Raw genomic sequence first — 17,215 nt, forward strand, 5'->3', positions numbered from 1 at the left:
TCATTCGAGCGTTCAAACTAAATTTATCACCCAGACAACAACCACAGGCCACTTATAAAAGCACGAGGTTCAGATATGATTTCCAATACCACTACCACAACATTGACGGAACATGAATCAATCAAATGCGAATGGTCTATTGGATCAACCAATCACGAGCCCATAAAATTATGCAAAAGTAGCGATGTCAAATCTAAACCTCTCTAATAATACAGTTACAGCCGGCTAGAGTAAGAATGCATTATCGTTTCATTTTACCATCACCTTTTGAAGTTGTGCTTGGTACCAAAGGTTGTGCTGTTGACGGCTGTATTGTAGATTGTATTTGCTGTGTTGTTGACGGCGTTTTTCCTAGTTAATCATATGAGAAATGAATGTACATCTAGATTTTACTTAAATTATTGTATTTTTTTCTGACTACTCAGAAATCAAGAAAAACGCTACGCTTCGGTAAGATGAAGGTTAAAGCGGCCATTGAGCACGCTAAAAGTATTTACTGTGTCGGCGTATATTAGTGTCCAATATCAAACACATTTTGTTTTCCGCGTTGACAAACCTGGAAAACATCGCGAATGACAAATGTTTTAAACCTCAACTACTTTTTAAACAACCAAACCCTGCTGTTATATACACCCAGAGTTGCAAAAATTAAAGGAAGGTTTGCTTTGAATGAGGTTTGTGAGGAAAGTTGAACACTCTAATTGATCACATGCATGCCTGTGTCAAAAAAAATATTTCTTTATGCTTCATGGTTGCCACTTGACTCAGTGATGTAACGTCATTTTGAGGAAGGTTTTCAAAACTTGAAATCCTACCGGAGGAAGGTTGAACTCTTTTTGAAAACTCTGTATACACCATGCATAATTTAATCAGATAATATTAATATTAATTAATATTAGATAAAGTAGTTTTCTCTAGTTTATATTTTCCTCTTGTATTGTGCTTGCATTATAAAAAGTATATGATATCGATTTATATATATATAAAAAAAAATTAATCAGATTGGTTGGATCCGCATTATCAGATCCGCATGATCCGCAGAGCTTCCAATGTCAGCCTATATTTGAGTGCCTTATGAGAGATTGAGGCATCTAGAATATAAACTTACTCTTGGCATCTAAGAATTTGACAGCAGAAAGTTCTCCCAATCCATTAGTTGCAGTGCAATTGTATAATCCAGGATGAGTCCCGTTCACCGTTGAAATGATATACGACATGTTTCTAGCGACTTTAGTGCCGTTATGGTATATTGTGTAGTCCAGTAAAGGAGGACCATTTGATGTACATGTTATGGTAACGCTGTCATTATTTGGGGAATAGAAGTTAACCTCAACATCTGAAGAAAAAGAAAAAAATATTTCTCCACTTGAAAATGAGAATATTGCATGAAAGAGCAGAAATTACGCTAGGGAACAAGTTGCACACCTCTTGATCAAATTCTAAACGCCCATCAGTTTTCAATAAACAGAAAAACAATTCTATCTAAAATAATACAGTTACTTTAACCGATAATGGATTGACTGTATCCTATGCAAAATGGATCTCGTGACTGCATGAGTTGGTATAGCGCATACCAAAGATGGTAGGTTTTTAGAGTTTTAAAACTTTCTATTTTTTTCTTAAGTATAGCTGAACGCTGCACTTTACCAAAGATCTGGAACTGCATGGGTTTGTGAACAAAAGGTCTTAAAAGGTCTAACCGCAACCAAGATTATGGTTGAATGGATGTAACTATTTGAATAATTTAGTCACCAAAGGCCAACTGACGCTGGTCTGAACAAATTAATAATTTACTTACAATAAACTGTTATTGTGGTTAACTTTTTAGCCATTGCTGACGAGTGACTCTCGCCTACACACGTGTAATTTCCACCATCAGTCCTTTTAATATTAGGGCGGTTCAACGTGTTTTCTTTCAGTCCTATTTTACCAGTTAGGATACCATTTTTAAACCAAGTACAATTTGCTGGAGGGTTGCCACCTTTACATTCACAATAACACGTGACATCAACGCCTTCGTTTACGGCCATGGAACTGTCGCAATCTGTTGTCACATTTGGTATAACTGAAAAATGAAATCGTGAAGAGAAAAGATGAAACTTAAAAGCACCCAAGCAATGCGCCTAAATAATAGGAAGATAACAAATCCGGATTTGCAACGATTTGATTGTTGTGTGTTAGATGCGGGTGGATCAGGGCTTAAGTTATTGTTACTCATATATTAACGCGATTATTGATAAAGTCCTTACGTTTTGTCTTTCGTTTATTGCCGTCTGTAGTAAACCAAGCTTCTTTGAATTCACGCGCGTGTTTTGTTTGTGCTCGTCCTAGAAGTTGAGTTTTCTGTCCAGGCGAAGGTGTGAAAGTTGTCGTATGTGTGTACTGCGGGTAGAGATTTAAGGTCGTGTCGTTTTATAGCGTTCTTGTGTTCAGTTAACAAAAACCGAATAACCAAATAATAGTACCCGAATAACCAGGGATAAAAAGACTGAAAAGGCAGAGGCTTACTGTTTGTATCGGATATAGGCGACTCGAAAGTTGGGTGAGTCTCCACGGCATTAAATTTGCCGCCAGGTTGTTGGTTTGTCGACTTCTTTTGTCAGCAAAAGCGTATACACAACCTATATATAGCAACCTATGTTCGCCTGCACACCGATAAAATAAAGGCTGCGGGAAAGGGGTTAGGATTTGAGTTTTGTAATATTAACTTTGAAGCACAAGCGTGAGACAGTTTTTCACCATGTAGGAAGAATTTTTCGATGGAACGAAAGTTTTTGAATGTGCATGAGAATTCGAGCGTATAGCGACTAATTAAAAAGATAATCCAGCGAAAAATTTTCGTATGAAAAATCGCCTTGATTGAATTAGCTATGCACCCGGCCTTAAGTAATCAAACATGTCGATACTTACTATAAACTATTACCACGATAGATTTTTCATCGGTATAATTTTCATGAGGGTAACTTGTGGCATTACACGTGTATGTTCCATTATCTTCTTTACTAACATTTAAGAGTTTTAATGCTTGATTCTTTGTTCCAACAAGACTAACGTTGACTCCATCATTAAACCAGACAACTTTAGCAGGAGGACTTCCACCTTCACCTTTACACAGACATGTGAAGTTATCACCTTCATTTAGCATGACGGGACTGCGACAATTCAACATCACAGATGGTTTCTCTGAAATTTATTTAAACATAAATTAAAACAGGTATTACGACCTGAAAGTCATATTTGTGTGCTGAAGATATTTGACTCACTATACTATTTGGCTCACTACAACCCTAAATATTGTTAATCAAGAATTGAGCAGGAAATATAAGATCGTCGAATTGGATTTCAAATCTAAACATTGTTTTATGAAGACATGCGCTGACCATCTTATTGTCATGGACCCACACGCCTAAAAACGCTCAGGTTGATGCAAGTTGATATAAACAGGATGGAGCAATGTTGTGCTGCCCACATTGTTTAGAGTTGTTATCAACATTGAACAATACTGTTGAAACTGAATCGGGTGTAACAATATTGTTCAATGTTGATAACAACTCTGAACAATGTGGGCAGCACAACATTGCTCCATCCTGTTTATATCAACTTGCATCAACCTGAGCGTTTTTACGCAAGGATGTCTATACTTGCATGTACTATATATAGATTGTTCAAATGTGACAATTGTTTCAATGCATGTGCATAACAATTTACCTATAGATAAAGTGAAATGATACTCTTATACTGTACGACTGTACGTGCTATCATAACTAAACTGGCTGAATACCTATAAAGTGATATCATTTAATCTCAGAAGGCTTTTGATTCCGTTTCGTATAGCATGAACTGTATCAGAATCAAGAGACTAAAATTACCACCAGCACCAATCCGTATGTATTACATTGGATGGCAAATTCATTGACTGACAGAAGGCAAAGATCTATATTTTACTGGTAACTTGTGCTATAAGTACGGCTGAAATAGCTAGATAATATTGAGATTTGGCCAGTAACGAACAATAGACTTTCCTCGGGGAATATTTCCCCGAATTACCATCTCCATGCAGTCTCCAGGTATATAAATGATAAAAATTTTCCGACTTTACTATTAAACATAGCAGACCGTCACTCGAGCGTCATTATCAGGCAATTGTCGGCGCGTTAGAAAACACCGGAGGAATGTACTTTACAGTTGGTTTCGTTATTCTTTACCTTAATTGTTGAAATTTCGGTATGTTTTACGAGTACATTATAAAATATACAACAAGGCCAAAGATTGCTCGACATTTTTGGGAACTTGCATGGCAAAAAGACTACAGATCATTTAGATCAGACAACTAAAATTAATTAAATAATCTTTCAATGACGGACCATGCACAATGAATCAACACGAACATCAATCGCACACATCGTCTAAAAGGTTTACACTATGACTAACTTACTGGAAAACTAACTTAATGATTGAATGCATATTTGACTGACTCGTCTTAATTTTTGCCACTTATCACAATATTGCAAAATTTTCACGACTAAAGATCGTAACGAGGTTACTGAAGGATCTTCATTAGGACACAAATTGTTATTGTTGCGGTTTAGTTTCAAGGGCTGAATGTAGGTAAAGTCACATGAGTCAAATTAAAGAAAAGCTGTCGCAGAACAAACCCAACCTTAACAATAATAACCGGCCATTGGAGCTGATCTGCAGAAATGGAAAACCTTTGAGTACACGCTCATGTTATCGAGGTTATAAATATTATCACTGCGTGAGTCACACAGTAATGTGTCGGATTTTCAACCGTAGCTACTAAGCAATAACGAAGTAACAAACGTCAAAGGAAAAGGTACTAAAGTGCGAGAGTACTAATTTCATCAAAAAAGACGAAAGTCTTCCGGAAATTTACGCTGAATGTGGATGGAGAAAATTGAGAGAACCTGTTTTAATGGAATTAAAATTTTATGGTACTTGAGAAAGTATAGAATAGACCAATAGATGTTTTATATAAAGATTGCGGCCGAAAAAAATTTTCCATTTATATAGGACCACCACCTTAAACGAAACAGACTATGTTTCTTACGAGCTTTTGAAAATTTTTTCGAAAATATGCGTGAGAAAAACCTATAGTTAAAACATATCTTAAGAGAAAATGAGCCAGGCATAAAAACGAAGCTCAAGGTCAGAACCCCACTAGTTTAACTTCGCCGACTGATTTGTGAAAATAGTGTTGGAGGATGTCCGCATTTTATAGTAGATGCAATAATAAAAAGTATATATTGTTTCAGACAGACAGAAGACGCAGACGTGAAAGACGATATAAAAACGCATGACTGATACTGCAAATGTCTCGCCAATTTTCACGCAATTTTCTTGCGGCTGACCTTGTCATTCCGCATCCTCGATTTCAACTTTATCTTCTCAATCTGAATCTGAATAATTAATAAAACTACTCACTTGCAATTAAAATAACAACTGATCTTGATTCAGCCCCGCCAGGTGCTGAAAGGTCAAACCTGTATGTTCCATCATAAGTTTCATTAACATTCTTTAAAAGCAATGTTCCTGGTTTTTTAATTTCAACATCAAATAAACTGGTTGATCTATTTGGTGGGCCATCCTTAATTATGGTTCCAAGTTCGTGATCATGGAATACGCCATTACTACTTGTAAAAAACCAAGCCCGGGAAATTACTTCACTTGGATCACCATTAAACGACCAGGTTATATTTTTTGTTGCTCCATTAAAGGTGACATAAGATTTTCCATAAGGCGGCGAGGTGATTTGACCTAAACATGAAAATCCAAAATTCTTTTAAACATTAAACATATAATAATTTAACATGTGCATGTAAAAATCACACAGTTTTACTCCAGTTTGCCCCTGATTGGCTAGCAGAATAAATGAGTGCAGTAGTTTCTTCTGGGCCAAGCAGATTAATTAATTTTTGCAAATTTATGAGAAAATGAACTGCAGAATAGAAATTGAGTTCTAGAAATCAGTGCCACCTTTATTGGTAATCAAAATTCTGTTTGCTGTTCTGGCTGGAAGTATAAAAAAGCTAGCAAATAGCAATCATGAAGTTAATAAGTTCTGGTGTTGATGTAATAAATTTATTTCGGTTCTGTCCGTAAAGGCAATGATCAGTGTTTAAACAATTTTAATTTCAACAAACTAAAATGAAAATAAAAAACCCTACCTTCACATGGGAACCAGCCAAGGATGATGCCAAATAAGATGAGAAATCCAGAAACAAGCATTATATCAGTTCAAGCTGTTTTGGGTATGGAGAATTTGAATTCTAGAAAGTGATTCATATAGAATGTTGGGATTTTAAAGGCACAGAATGGACTTTTCCTTATTCAAAATAAATAAATTCAAATTTCTACTGTTGAATTTTTCTTGTTTTAAATTTAGTTTAAAATAAGAATTATTCACAGTCAGAATGCCAATAACAATATCAGAGCAGTTAATGTTAGGGAATATAATATGTATAGGCAATAGTAATATGTAGTTTAGTTTAGAGTAGAACTCTGGATAAACATGCAAGAGTGACTATTTTAAAGACATGAAAATAGTGCTAGTCTGTAGGGCAAGTTCTTTTTTGCAAACTTTAAAACACTCAAGAGTGCATCAAGAATGGTTAATTATGCAGGTGGAAAAAAGTTGTCGGCAGAGTGCAATTAAAATTTGCCAATCAGCAACAGGAATTTTTTGTATAAAATAACAAAAAAAGAACAATAGGACATATATATATATATATATACAGCATATGCAGTAAATCCTAATATATATAATATATGTAGTATTTTATCATATCACGGTCACCGCATTAAGCGGGGCTTGTTAAAAATTCTAATCTATGTGTGAGCTGTTCCTATCTATAGCATGAACTTTAGCTACTGTAAACTTTAAGGCCCTGTTACACGGTGTAATTTTTCTTTTTTGCTTGCAATGCAATTCTTCTTTTGAGAGATGTAAATTTGGCAACTACCGAATTTTTATCTTTATTACACTCGATGCCATTACTTACACCAGTGACTTACACTTAAATTTTGAAGACTCTTCACTAATTTACATCTCTTAAAAGTAGAATTGCATTGCAAGTTGCAAGAAAAATTGCACCGTGTAACAATGCTCTTTTGATAAACAATCCATCTGCCTTTAATAAAATGTGATGAAAGACAATCCATTTACAACGTCTAAAGCTTTCCCTAACTTCCTAAATGCACAACTTTAAGTTAACATAATATACCCCATTACCTCACAATACAACAATCGATATCCAAGTACTGATACAAAAACCAAAGTCAAAATTAGTCAATATAACAAACTCCCTTCGACTTAAAATTCTAAATAGTAAACCTATTTCATTTCTTGACTAAGCGCACTAAAATTTCCCACTCGTAACATAAAGTGCAATGTTTGAATGAGGCTAATGCTCGGAACTTTACGTATTATTCATATTCATATCGATATCGCTGTAGTTCTTTGCATAATAAGCGATAATCTATACCCAATAAGCGATAATCATTTCAGTGATTTCACAAATGTGAAATACCACACATATTCAGAAGCTGATGTTACCTTATCTTGTTTGTTGCAACTAAAACAGAATTCGAAATTTTAATTGAATAGCGAACATTTTAGCGATTATCTTATTTTTAGTGTAATTTAAAATGTACGTACGCGCTTCGCACGCCCACAGCAACTTCGAAGAAATGCACATTATTTACGAAAATTATTATGAATAGAAAGCCTAAGTTTGGAACCCCGCATGGAAATCAACATATAGAAATAGAATATAACCTACAACGACGTTATCTTGGTCAATTTTCAGCAAGAACATCCTCTGAATTTCCTTTTCCTGCATCCTTGAAGGTATATTTTATTTTTTCGCCATAATTTGTCGCCATAGGCATAGATTCTATTTGAGTGGTGGGAGAGGGTCAGAGGGAGGTGTGATGTGTTTTGAGTTTTGACCAGATCCCAGAATTCCTGATATGTAATGTGAAATTCCTTACTGGGGAATTCCTCTATGCAATTTTTCCAATTTAGGGGATCCGGTGTGGCATAGAACACTCCTCATTATCCCTTTGAAAACTGAAAGAGCTGGACGTGACCTGGCAACGCAGTGCGATTTTTTGAAGTTTTTTATTCTCCAAAAGCAAAAAAATTTTAACCGAAACTTTATAGACGTCATTATAAGAAAGGTCTATTCGGCAGACGCAGTACGCGAAAAACCTGGGAACATATGCATTCGTATAAATTCGTATATGTTTAATGACAATGCGGCGGAAAACAGATATTATTTAAAATAGTGGCAAAATAACATGCACCAGTGCAAGATCTCAAGATAATATTTCGTGTTTCAGTATAAAATATTGTTTTCGAAGTGTGTTTTTTTGAGCCGGCCCGCAAGGAAAGCCGACATCTTTTAACTTAAAGATTGATAGTTGTTTTCAACATCTCTAGTTTTGCCTAAATCAGTATAAGTAGGCTCGTCGTTTTCCGTACAGTCCTTTTTAACACCATTTACTGTTAATGATTGATAACTATGTTCTTCGTCCATTTTTTTAAGGTCCAGTTCTTGATAAGTTGATTCAACATGAGATGCTGAAGGTTCATGGTTTGTTTGCTGAGGTTCTCTTCTTCTAAATTTACGGCAGGAACATAAGAAAATGTAGGAAAAAAGAACTCCAATGATTATTCCAAACAATAATGATACCACGACGATATACCATTTTGTTTCACCGTCATTCGATACTGCTGGATCTGCCTTTTCTAAAAAGTCAAAGTTAATATACAAGGGATGGCCCATTGATTTTTAAAGTCAATAACATTTCTACAATTTGACCAAGTTAGGATATGATGTACAGTATCGTAATTCAGTAATTGGGATATGTTATATCCAAATTAATTTACGGTAATTATATAATGCACGTAACACTCACTATGGTAAGTGTCATTATACGCTTTTCTTCTTTTTGACGAAATTTCTTGGAATATTTAGCAAGCGCCAACTGAATATACACTGTATGCGTAAAGCTGTAGCAATGTTGTCGCCATTCATTCTAGTTTCATGACGGTAAATAAAATCATATTCTTAGTAACAGAATTTTCTAAAGCCAAAAACATTATAAATATATGTAAAACGCGTAGATTACATGTTTTTTTTTGAAAGTTTGATTCGGAAACATAACGAAGTAAGTATGATCCTTTCGGCAGCACGTGTGTGGCGATTTGTCATGCCAAATTAGTATACCCTGTGCCCTGTGCAATGCGTGATGATAAGTAGATAGACAAAACAATATAACATTTTTTGACACAGTTAAACACATTATAGATGCTTGATATTCGGTATTTTTCAGAAAGTAGAAATCCTACCGCACTTGTAGTAGCCCTGTAACATTGCATTTGCAGGCTATGTACGCGATATATACCTGATCCTGATCCATCACACGGGTTAATTCGATACGCAACATGTGCTTGATGATGAAAGTGAAGTTGATCTTGTTATCGATAACAATGTTGGTCTTGGTTCTTAGAATAAATAAATGTATGTTATTTATACCGGCTAGAAAGTGCCGTTACACAAGAACATTTTACATCATCACTTCAGCCTTTTGAGACCTCGTAGAAGTAGACAAATGTAGCTACGTAGCTGTAAGTCCTGTCGCAAGATTTAATCCTGCAAACCCGGCAGCAATTAATAAGCTCAGTGCAGCACTCTAATATAATTTAGCCATAATGCAGTAATGCGGGCTCTATATGTAGGCTTGACAAGTTCACTCTATATTGTTCTCAATGCTACAAAGAATCTTTATTCGTTTAATTCAAAGTGCTTTTTATGCTTTGAGGTATAATTACAAAATCAAATAGTTGTTTTGTTAGGTTAATTGTCGCATTTTGGTAGGCAGTCGCATGCAAATATGAAAAGCTTTCTAGTATTACGATTGCATGCACCAAAGAGATGTAGCTATTACTGATGAAAATCCTCACTCGATCAATTCACTTCCTGGTTTGCAATGCCAATGGTGTATTTTCCATCGACGATTCGACGTTCAATTAAATAAAGATCATAGTTTCGAGAATTCCTATAACACAACGTTTGAAAATTCCTTACAGCAAGATATGATAATCATTTTAAAAAATTTAAATATTAATTAAGGTATATAGCTGATCAAAGTTCAAATTCTGAACGCGAAAAGTAGATTGGCGACACATCATGCAGTCAGCAATATACAATATATATCATACATACAACATTATAGGGACAACCATGAGGGGAGAAATGAAATAATCTATACTGAATAGATTTGATACTCTTTTCAATCGCATGCAAATATCGTTTCGCTTCTATTTCATTTTTCCCAAACTTCAGTTGATTTTTAAACGTGAAATTTTAATACAGCGAGAAAAATAACTTCCTGTTTAAGCCTGTCCTTTACAAGACGTCAGTTCGCTTTTGCCAGGTGTAAATTTTACCAGAATGCATTGCGGTCGGAAATCGTTCAAAAAGCGAACTGATGTCTTTTAAAGGACAGTCGTAAAACAGGAAGTAATTTTCTTCGCTGTGTTTAAATTTCACATCATTAGGAGTTTTTCTTGCCATCTTTTTTCAGTCAATCATTCTTAATGCCCGCAATGCATTCTGGTAAAATGTACTCATGCCGCCATCTTTTTCGTTACGGTCAATTCCAGCAAGAACTCCCAACGGCAATATTAGCACAGCGATATACACGTATGTTCCACGAGGGCAATTAAATTTTCCCAAAACTGTTCTTCATAGAAAGTTAATAGAAGGAAACAAATGCATAGAAATTTTTTAACATGACTATATTCCATGTAGGTACCCGTGGGTATAATTACAGCTGCATGTGTTTTATTTCCACAGTATACTTATAGTTTATAGAGATCATTTCATTCAAATCTAACCTAAGTTGAAACATTAAACTAAGTTAAAAAGATCAAAAAAGAGACGGAAATTTTTTGGTCAGGGCATTATCGGTACTGTAAGTTCTACTGTGGTTGTGTACGTATATGCAGGCCCATGCAAGGCTGTGTTTTGATGAAAACTAAACATCGCCATCACCGCAAACAACAGCAAAATACCAGTCAGTTAATATACATATTATAAGATTATATTTGGAAAAATTTATCGTTTCTGTCATATATATAGGCTTGCGCGTGTGCATGTGGTGACGTTTAAATGATCTTTTTTGTACACTTAAAATATCATTCATTTTTAATTAATAGGTTGATAATCATTCTCGGTCATGCACTTGAAATCGGTCAACGCTATGAGACGAAATACCGTTTTCGTTCAGCATCCAGGTAAATTTTGCCAAAAGAAAATGGGTTCCTATTTTTGTCTCGCTTCTACAAATTTTTAACATTAAATATTTGGACTGAAAATGTAAATCTTATGCTAATGTTATCGAAATCTCACCCGCATGACTATAGTCTTAAAAATACAGTCGAAATCTCTCCATAAAATTGTTGTCAGATTTCCATATAAAAGGCGATATTTTTTAAACCAGGTGAAGGACTAATATCAGTCCTTATTCATGTCAAAGATTGATGATTGTTTTCCACATCTCTTGTTTTGGTTAGGTCAGTATAATTTGATTCGTCGTTATTTACACCGTCATTTCTGACAGCATTCACTGTTAATGATTGATAATTGTCTCCTTTGTTCATTGTTTTAAGATCCAGTTCTTGATAAGTTAAATCAACTGGAGAAGTTGGAGGTTCAGAGTTAGATTGCTTAGCTTTCCTAAATTTGCGACGAGAACATATGAAAATGTAGGAAATAAGAATTCCAATGATCATTCCAGACAGCAGTATTACCACGACGATATACCATTTCACTGCAACGTCAGTAGATGCTCCTGGATCTGCCTTTTCTAAAAAAAAAAACAATGATAAAGATATTCTTCTAGTTTTAGCAACCCATGGGAACTTTTCCTTTGATATTTAACTCATCAGACAAATCATTCGGCCAAAGAATGATATTTACAACGGTTATTCTCGTTTTATTTTGTGTATCTTAAATTCATTTCTATTGGGATATCATAAATTTTACTCTCAGACAACCCTTCATATTTGTTGTATACAATACATAATATCACTGTACCTGTTTCATTACCTTCCCGATTTGTTACGCTTGTACTGGATAGCGAGCGTGAAGTTGCTGTTGTTGGTTTCGTTTCTTAGAATGAATAAATGAATATATGATTCATTTATGAGATGCGTGACTATAAAACAGCTCTGATATATAGGATGAGTTATATCAATTTCTTCTGAAGTCACTTAATATAAAAGTGTTCCTATTCACCCCCAAAACAAACCCTTTTATCACATACAGCTATGGACACTTCAATGATGTGAGCTCGTCAGCTCGAGAGCCACAAACATAACAGGAGAATGCGATGTTAACTAGACAACTCATATAAAAATATAGACTGACTTACTTTCCATCACGTTTAAATATTCATAATCGGAGTATTCTCCAATTGCGTTAATTGCAATGCACTTGTACACTCCAGTATCCTTCCACTTCACTTGAGATTTTGAGTACCGTTTGCTATCACTAACGATCTTAGTACCATTATGATATATAGTGGTTATTGGCTCAGGAAACCCATCAGATGTACACGTTACAGTTATTGATCCAATGATTGCTGCTGGGTTTGCTGAGAATCTAATGACTGTATTCGTTGGTTTAACTGTTAAAAAAACAAAACCTTAATTCTTGTTGCAATAAAAATTATACCCAGGCGAAGATATTTGGAATGCCTGTTTGTAAAAAACATGCAGTGATTGTTATATTACGAGTTATTGGTATATAATCATGCTTACAAAAGATTATCACTTGGATGAACTTTTCATCAGTGTATTTTTCATCAGGATTGCTTGAGGCTACACACTTGTATGTTCCGCGGTCTTTTGTACCAACATTTAACAGATTTATTTTTTGCCTCTCTGTTCCAACATCACTAATTTTGACTCCATCTTTATACCAGGTAACATTAGCAGGAGGATTTCCACGGTCACCTTTGCATAGACAGACAAAGTTATCACCCGCATTTAGCGTGACGATACTAGAACAGTTCAATGTCACGAATGGTTTCACTGAAATTTAGAAAAGTTGAATACCTTAAGATACTATTACCTCCGGTTCCGGCACGCCTGCGTACAGGGTTAGCATGCATGGAAATAAAAGCCGCGTTTGGTTGAATGTGCGACGTGCGATATCAAACTTACAGATAACTATTATTTGGATTTTTTTTTCATCCGTATAACTTTTATAGCTTGTGGCTACACAAGTGTATGTTCCAATGTTAGCTTTACCAACATTTAAGAGAGTTAATGTTTGATTCTCTGTTTTAACATCGCTAAATTTGTCTCCATCTTTAAACCAGGTAACATTAGCAGGAGGGTTTCCACCTTCACCTCTGCATAGACATGTGAAGTTTTCACCTTCATTTAGTGTTACGAGACTGGAACAATTCACTGTCACGTTTGGCTTCTCTAAAATGTGGAGTATGATTATTATAATATTTTATGCTCTGTCCCTTTGATTCTATAATTATCGCAGGACTATTAATTACATTTGTTTCTTCTTTGTTATTAAAAAATAAGTAATTATAGGCCATGATGTAGTGAGCACGCCAAGTGTAACGCGCGATTGTGTCATGCGAACAAAATCATATTTCCTGCCAGCCCATGCAAACTCATGCCCAATGGTCAATACAAACATGGATATAAAATCTCCAGGGGGCAAGTAGTGCTCCGATCAAAACCATCTAACGCGGATAAAGCTACTCACTTGCAATGAAAACTACAACTGTGGATCTACCACCGACAGGTGCTATAAGGTCAAACCTGTATGTTCCATCATAAGTTAGATTAACATTCTTTAAAAGCAATGTTCCTGGCTTTTTAATTTCAACATCAAATAAACTGGTTGTTTTCGTCGGTGGATCATCGTCAATTATTCCTCCAAGTTTATGTCCACTGAATACGCCATTACTACTTGTGAAATACCAAGCCCGATAACCTACTTTACTTATATCATCTTTGAACGACCAGGTTATATTTGCTGTTTCTCCGTTTAAGAAGATGAAAGATTTCCCATTAAGCGGCGAGGTGATTTGGCCTAAACAACCCAATATTTTAAATCATTTTAGACGCATGCATGGTGATGCAAATAATAGGTTTTTATGAGGGATTTTACTTATCCACGAGTAATAAAATGTTACGAAGTTGGAATCTATGACGTCATATTTAGTGACGACTGTTTATCCCTGACCTTAATAGATACAACAAATATACATATATACATATATATACATATACATATATAATCACATATATAGATACATATATATCCTTACCATGACTGAGACATAACACCATAAGGCCAAAAGTCGTAAATAAACCAAAACCAGCCATGAATTTAAGGAAATATACCTGCACAAAAATGCACTAAAGTCTAAACGATTTGTAATCAAAGTCCGGCGGAATCCGGATACTGCCGATAATAAGTCTCGATGTTGTTATGAACTCTTCAAAATCCCAACTCTTGGTCAGTATTGCTAAAAAAACTCAACTTTGTTGACCATGTTGCCTGCGATCATTGCGATGTTCCTGAAAGTCAAAGTCAAGCCTGGTTCACATATGAAGGCGGTGAACCAGGAATAAGTACTATTATATCTTCTATAATGGTTGATTTGGTAGATTCTTATGGTAGATTTGAAATGCAAATCATTTCTCCGGCCGTCACATCAGTTGTTTTGATTAGACATTTAGACTAACTGCCAATGTGATGCAATTAAAAATGTTCAATATTTCTGGTTGTGCATTACAAAATTAAATTTATCATTTCCCAATTTGGGTGTGTTAATATAATATTCACGGAGAATACCAGATATATTATCGGTCCTTCACAGATATACATTGCGGTGTCAAATTTTTATCAATAATAATATGAACAAATTTCTCAAATAAATACATAACCCAAATTACAGTCAGAATTCGCAATTTTTATACTCATGATAGCATAAATATGTTTAGTGATGAATTTATATAACTTTCCCTTGTCCACAAGATATCACAAATCATAGCTATAGGCTTTTTGAATTTTGTCCAGCAATACAGCATACGGACTAAACTAATCAAAATTGTCATTATATGCTCCCTATTGCCTAATCAACATTCTACCAGAGCGGTACCAGGAGGTAATATCACCGAAGATATACAAGTAGTTTCTTAATATTCAAGCTCTTTGTATGGCTTATTTTCAAATTCTTACAAACATCAATCTACTTTCACATTCGCAACCGGCAGTATTTAGCAGCTTTTTAGAATTCCTTTTAATACTTACACCTTTCACAAATATTTCAGGAGATTTATTCAGGTCACGCCTACACGGGTCGAACAAATATGGACAGCAATTCGTCCCTTTTGCCTGCTTACAAACGGAGATGTTCAAATTCACAGCTCCAACCTGACAATTTTGTCCAACTAATAATGCAAATTTGAGATATTTTAAGTATAATTATCCTTTCCTTAAGGAATTGAATGTTTTCACAAAAACTATGAACACCAAAGAATTGAGCAAAATTAGGAAAATCCCTGATGTCAAAATTATTCTTCTGCGTTTACAATTTGATCCTTACCTCTTTCTTATCTTATCTTCGTTGTCATATTAAGCTCAGTGTTTATAAACGGCGTGAAGAATTTCGTCGGTTCGAGGAAAGCCCCCCATGGAACAAGACTCCCCATGGAGCAAGAAGATTGACCTTTCGTTGACCCGATCATCAAATAAGGGCTCCTTGCTACTCCTTAAAAGGAGCCGATATTTTTATACGTAGCCAGATGTGTTTTTCTCTCTTTTCATAGAAAAAATATCATCCCGATTCTTGATTCAAGTCAAAGGTTGATAATTGCTCTCGTCATCCCTGACTTCATTCAACTCGGTATAATTTGACTCATCGCTACACTCGCAGCGTCATTTCTTGCGGCAATCTTTGTCAATGATTGATAATCGTCTTCTGTGTTCATTTTCGTAAGATCCAGTCCTTGGAAGTTTGGATCAACTTGAGGTGTTGGAGTTTGAAGAGGGTTTTCTACTTTTAAACTTGACAACATATGAGAGAAAAACTAATAAATCCAGACACCAAAGTTGATCACAAAAATTATATACTGTTTAGTACTATTCACCACCCCACTTGCAATAGACACGAATTTGTTCACGGGCAATGAGAACCATCCCACCAACAATACATTCAATTTCCCATCTCGTTATCAAGCTGTTGTTTTGTGCGCACCCAAGCAAATTCGGGAAATGTCTATTCATCAAGTGCAATTCACCATTGCACTTCTCGTAAGTTTTCCCTGAAGATACGGTTATTGTGGTGCACGTTGGTAACTATTTACTATCTATAACGCGCATACACTAATTCCTACGTGATGAGCTATATGCTAATTAAGTACATATTATAACTGATATCCCTGATAGAGGTAATTCAAATAACGTTGTCCTCTAAAAGCCCAAAACGCTAAATTCTTAGACTTTGGCTCTCAGGCATGATGGGAGCACAATTTAGGAGTTTATAAAATAGTTAAATATTGCAACACCAGGAGCCAGTTGTGCAATGTAATTATTAATCAGGTTACAACATATTTTATATGTCATGCTGTGGTATACAGTATACACAGAATATTGTGCGAACAAAAACCTCATAAATAAGCATGCGTCTATCCAAGCTATTAACATGATAATTTTTACGCAATCCCTGGATCTAAAATATAATGAAAGCCGATAATGAGTTTATTATTGTGCGTAAATTACTTGATCAAGAGACGAAAGTCTACTTGAACACAATTTTTACAAGTCTAGACTCTGCAGAAGCGTGATTCACCGCCATGTTCACCTGACATAACAAAAATAACATTGTGAAAATATTGCAAAGGTATTTCCGGAAGACTGGTACAATTATTTTACTTTAATTAAGGTATAGCAGCAGTCTTTCTCGTTTTTGTAATCAGCTGGCGCCGTTTATACATAAAAATTAAGGGAACTCCACTAGGATAGCAATATATTATACGTATAACTTCCGCGATCTAATAAGTTACCTCCTTGGGATTTACAGTAAATTACCAAGCAAAATAAAGCACTATGAGCGCCACTGCACTAACAATTACTAATCCAACATCTCC

The 17,215-nt window shown here is 35.2% G+C and overlaps 2 protein-coding genes across 4 annotated transcripts in view; both read right to left on the reverse strand.

Annotated features, from left to right (window-relative positions):
* Positions 1-3,177, reverse strand: part of LOC114522817 (hemicentin-1-like) — a 93,480-nt gene extending 90,303 nt beyond the window's left edge. For 2 of the 3 annotated variants that reach the window (XM_028543568.1, XM_028543567.1), the window contains exons 1-3: positions 2,911-3,177; positions 1,799-2,065; positions 1,109-1,336 (exon numbers count right to left, since the gene is read on the reverse strand). In XM_028543568.1, the coding sequence (XP_028399369.1) occupies positions 1,109-1,336; positions 1,799-2,065; positions 2,911-3,169 (754 nt within the window). In that variant the 5' untranslated portion in view covers positions 3,170-3,177. Of the gene's footprint in view, positions 1-264; positions 352-1,108; positions 1,337-1,798; positions 2,066-2,910 lie in introns of all 3 variants that reach the window. The other variant, XM_028543569.1, reaches the window with a different exon arrangement.
* An 8,040-nt stretch (positions 3,178-11,217) lies between these two features.
* LOC114522750 (hemicentin-1-like) lies at positions 11,218-15,505 on the reverse strand. The gene is made up of 8 exons (XM_028543489.1): positions 15,378-15,505; positions 14,389-14,464; positions 13,821-14,150; positions 13,256-13,522; positions 12,851-13,123; positions 12,463-12,717; positions 12,126-12,200; positions 11,218-11,895 (listed from the first exon to the last, which is right to left on the reverse strand). Exons 2-8 carry the CDS (start codon positions 14,444-14,446, stop codon positions 11,555-11,557), a joined length of 1,599 nt encoding a protein of 532 aa, XP_028399290.1. The 5' UTR covers positions 14,447-14,464; positions 15,378-15,505; the 3' UTR covers positions 11,218-11,554.
* Between the last annotated feature and the right edge of the window lie 1,710 nt (positions 15,506-17,215).

This window comes from Dendronephthya gigantea, unplaced genomic scaffold, assembly GCF_004324835.1.
Source record: "Dendronephthya gigantea isolate DGI-Jeju-01 unplaced genomic scaffold, DenGig_1.0 000024F, whole genome shotgun sequence".
In the NCBI taxonomy this organism is placed as follows: domain Eukaryota; kingdom Metazoa; phylum Cnidaria; class Anthozoa; order Malacalcyonacea; family Nephtheidae; genus Dendronephthya; species Dendronephthya gigantea.

What these genes read in the sequence shown, in the direction of transcription:
- LOC114522750 (XM_028543489.1), bottom strand. Translation starts at nt 14,446, where the DNA reads ATGGCTGGTTTTGGTTTATTTACGACTTTTGGCCTTATGGTGTTATGT. An exon ending in AGTTGTAGTTTTCATTGCAA is followed by an intron (nt 13,523 to 13,820) that starts GTGAGTAGCTTT and finishes TCCACATTTTAG; the next exon opens with AGAAGCCAAACGTGACAGTG. An exon ending in ATATTTAAACGTGATGGAAA is followed by an intron (nt 12,201 to 12,462) that starts GTAAGTCAGTCT and finishes ATTCATTCTAAG; the next exon opens with AAACGAAACCAACAACAGCA.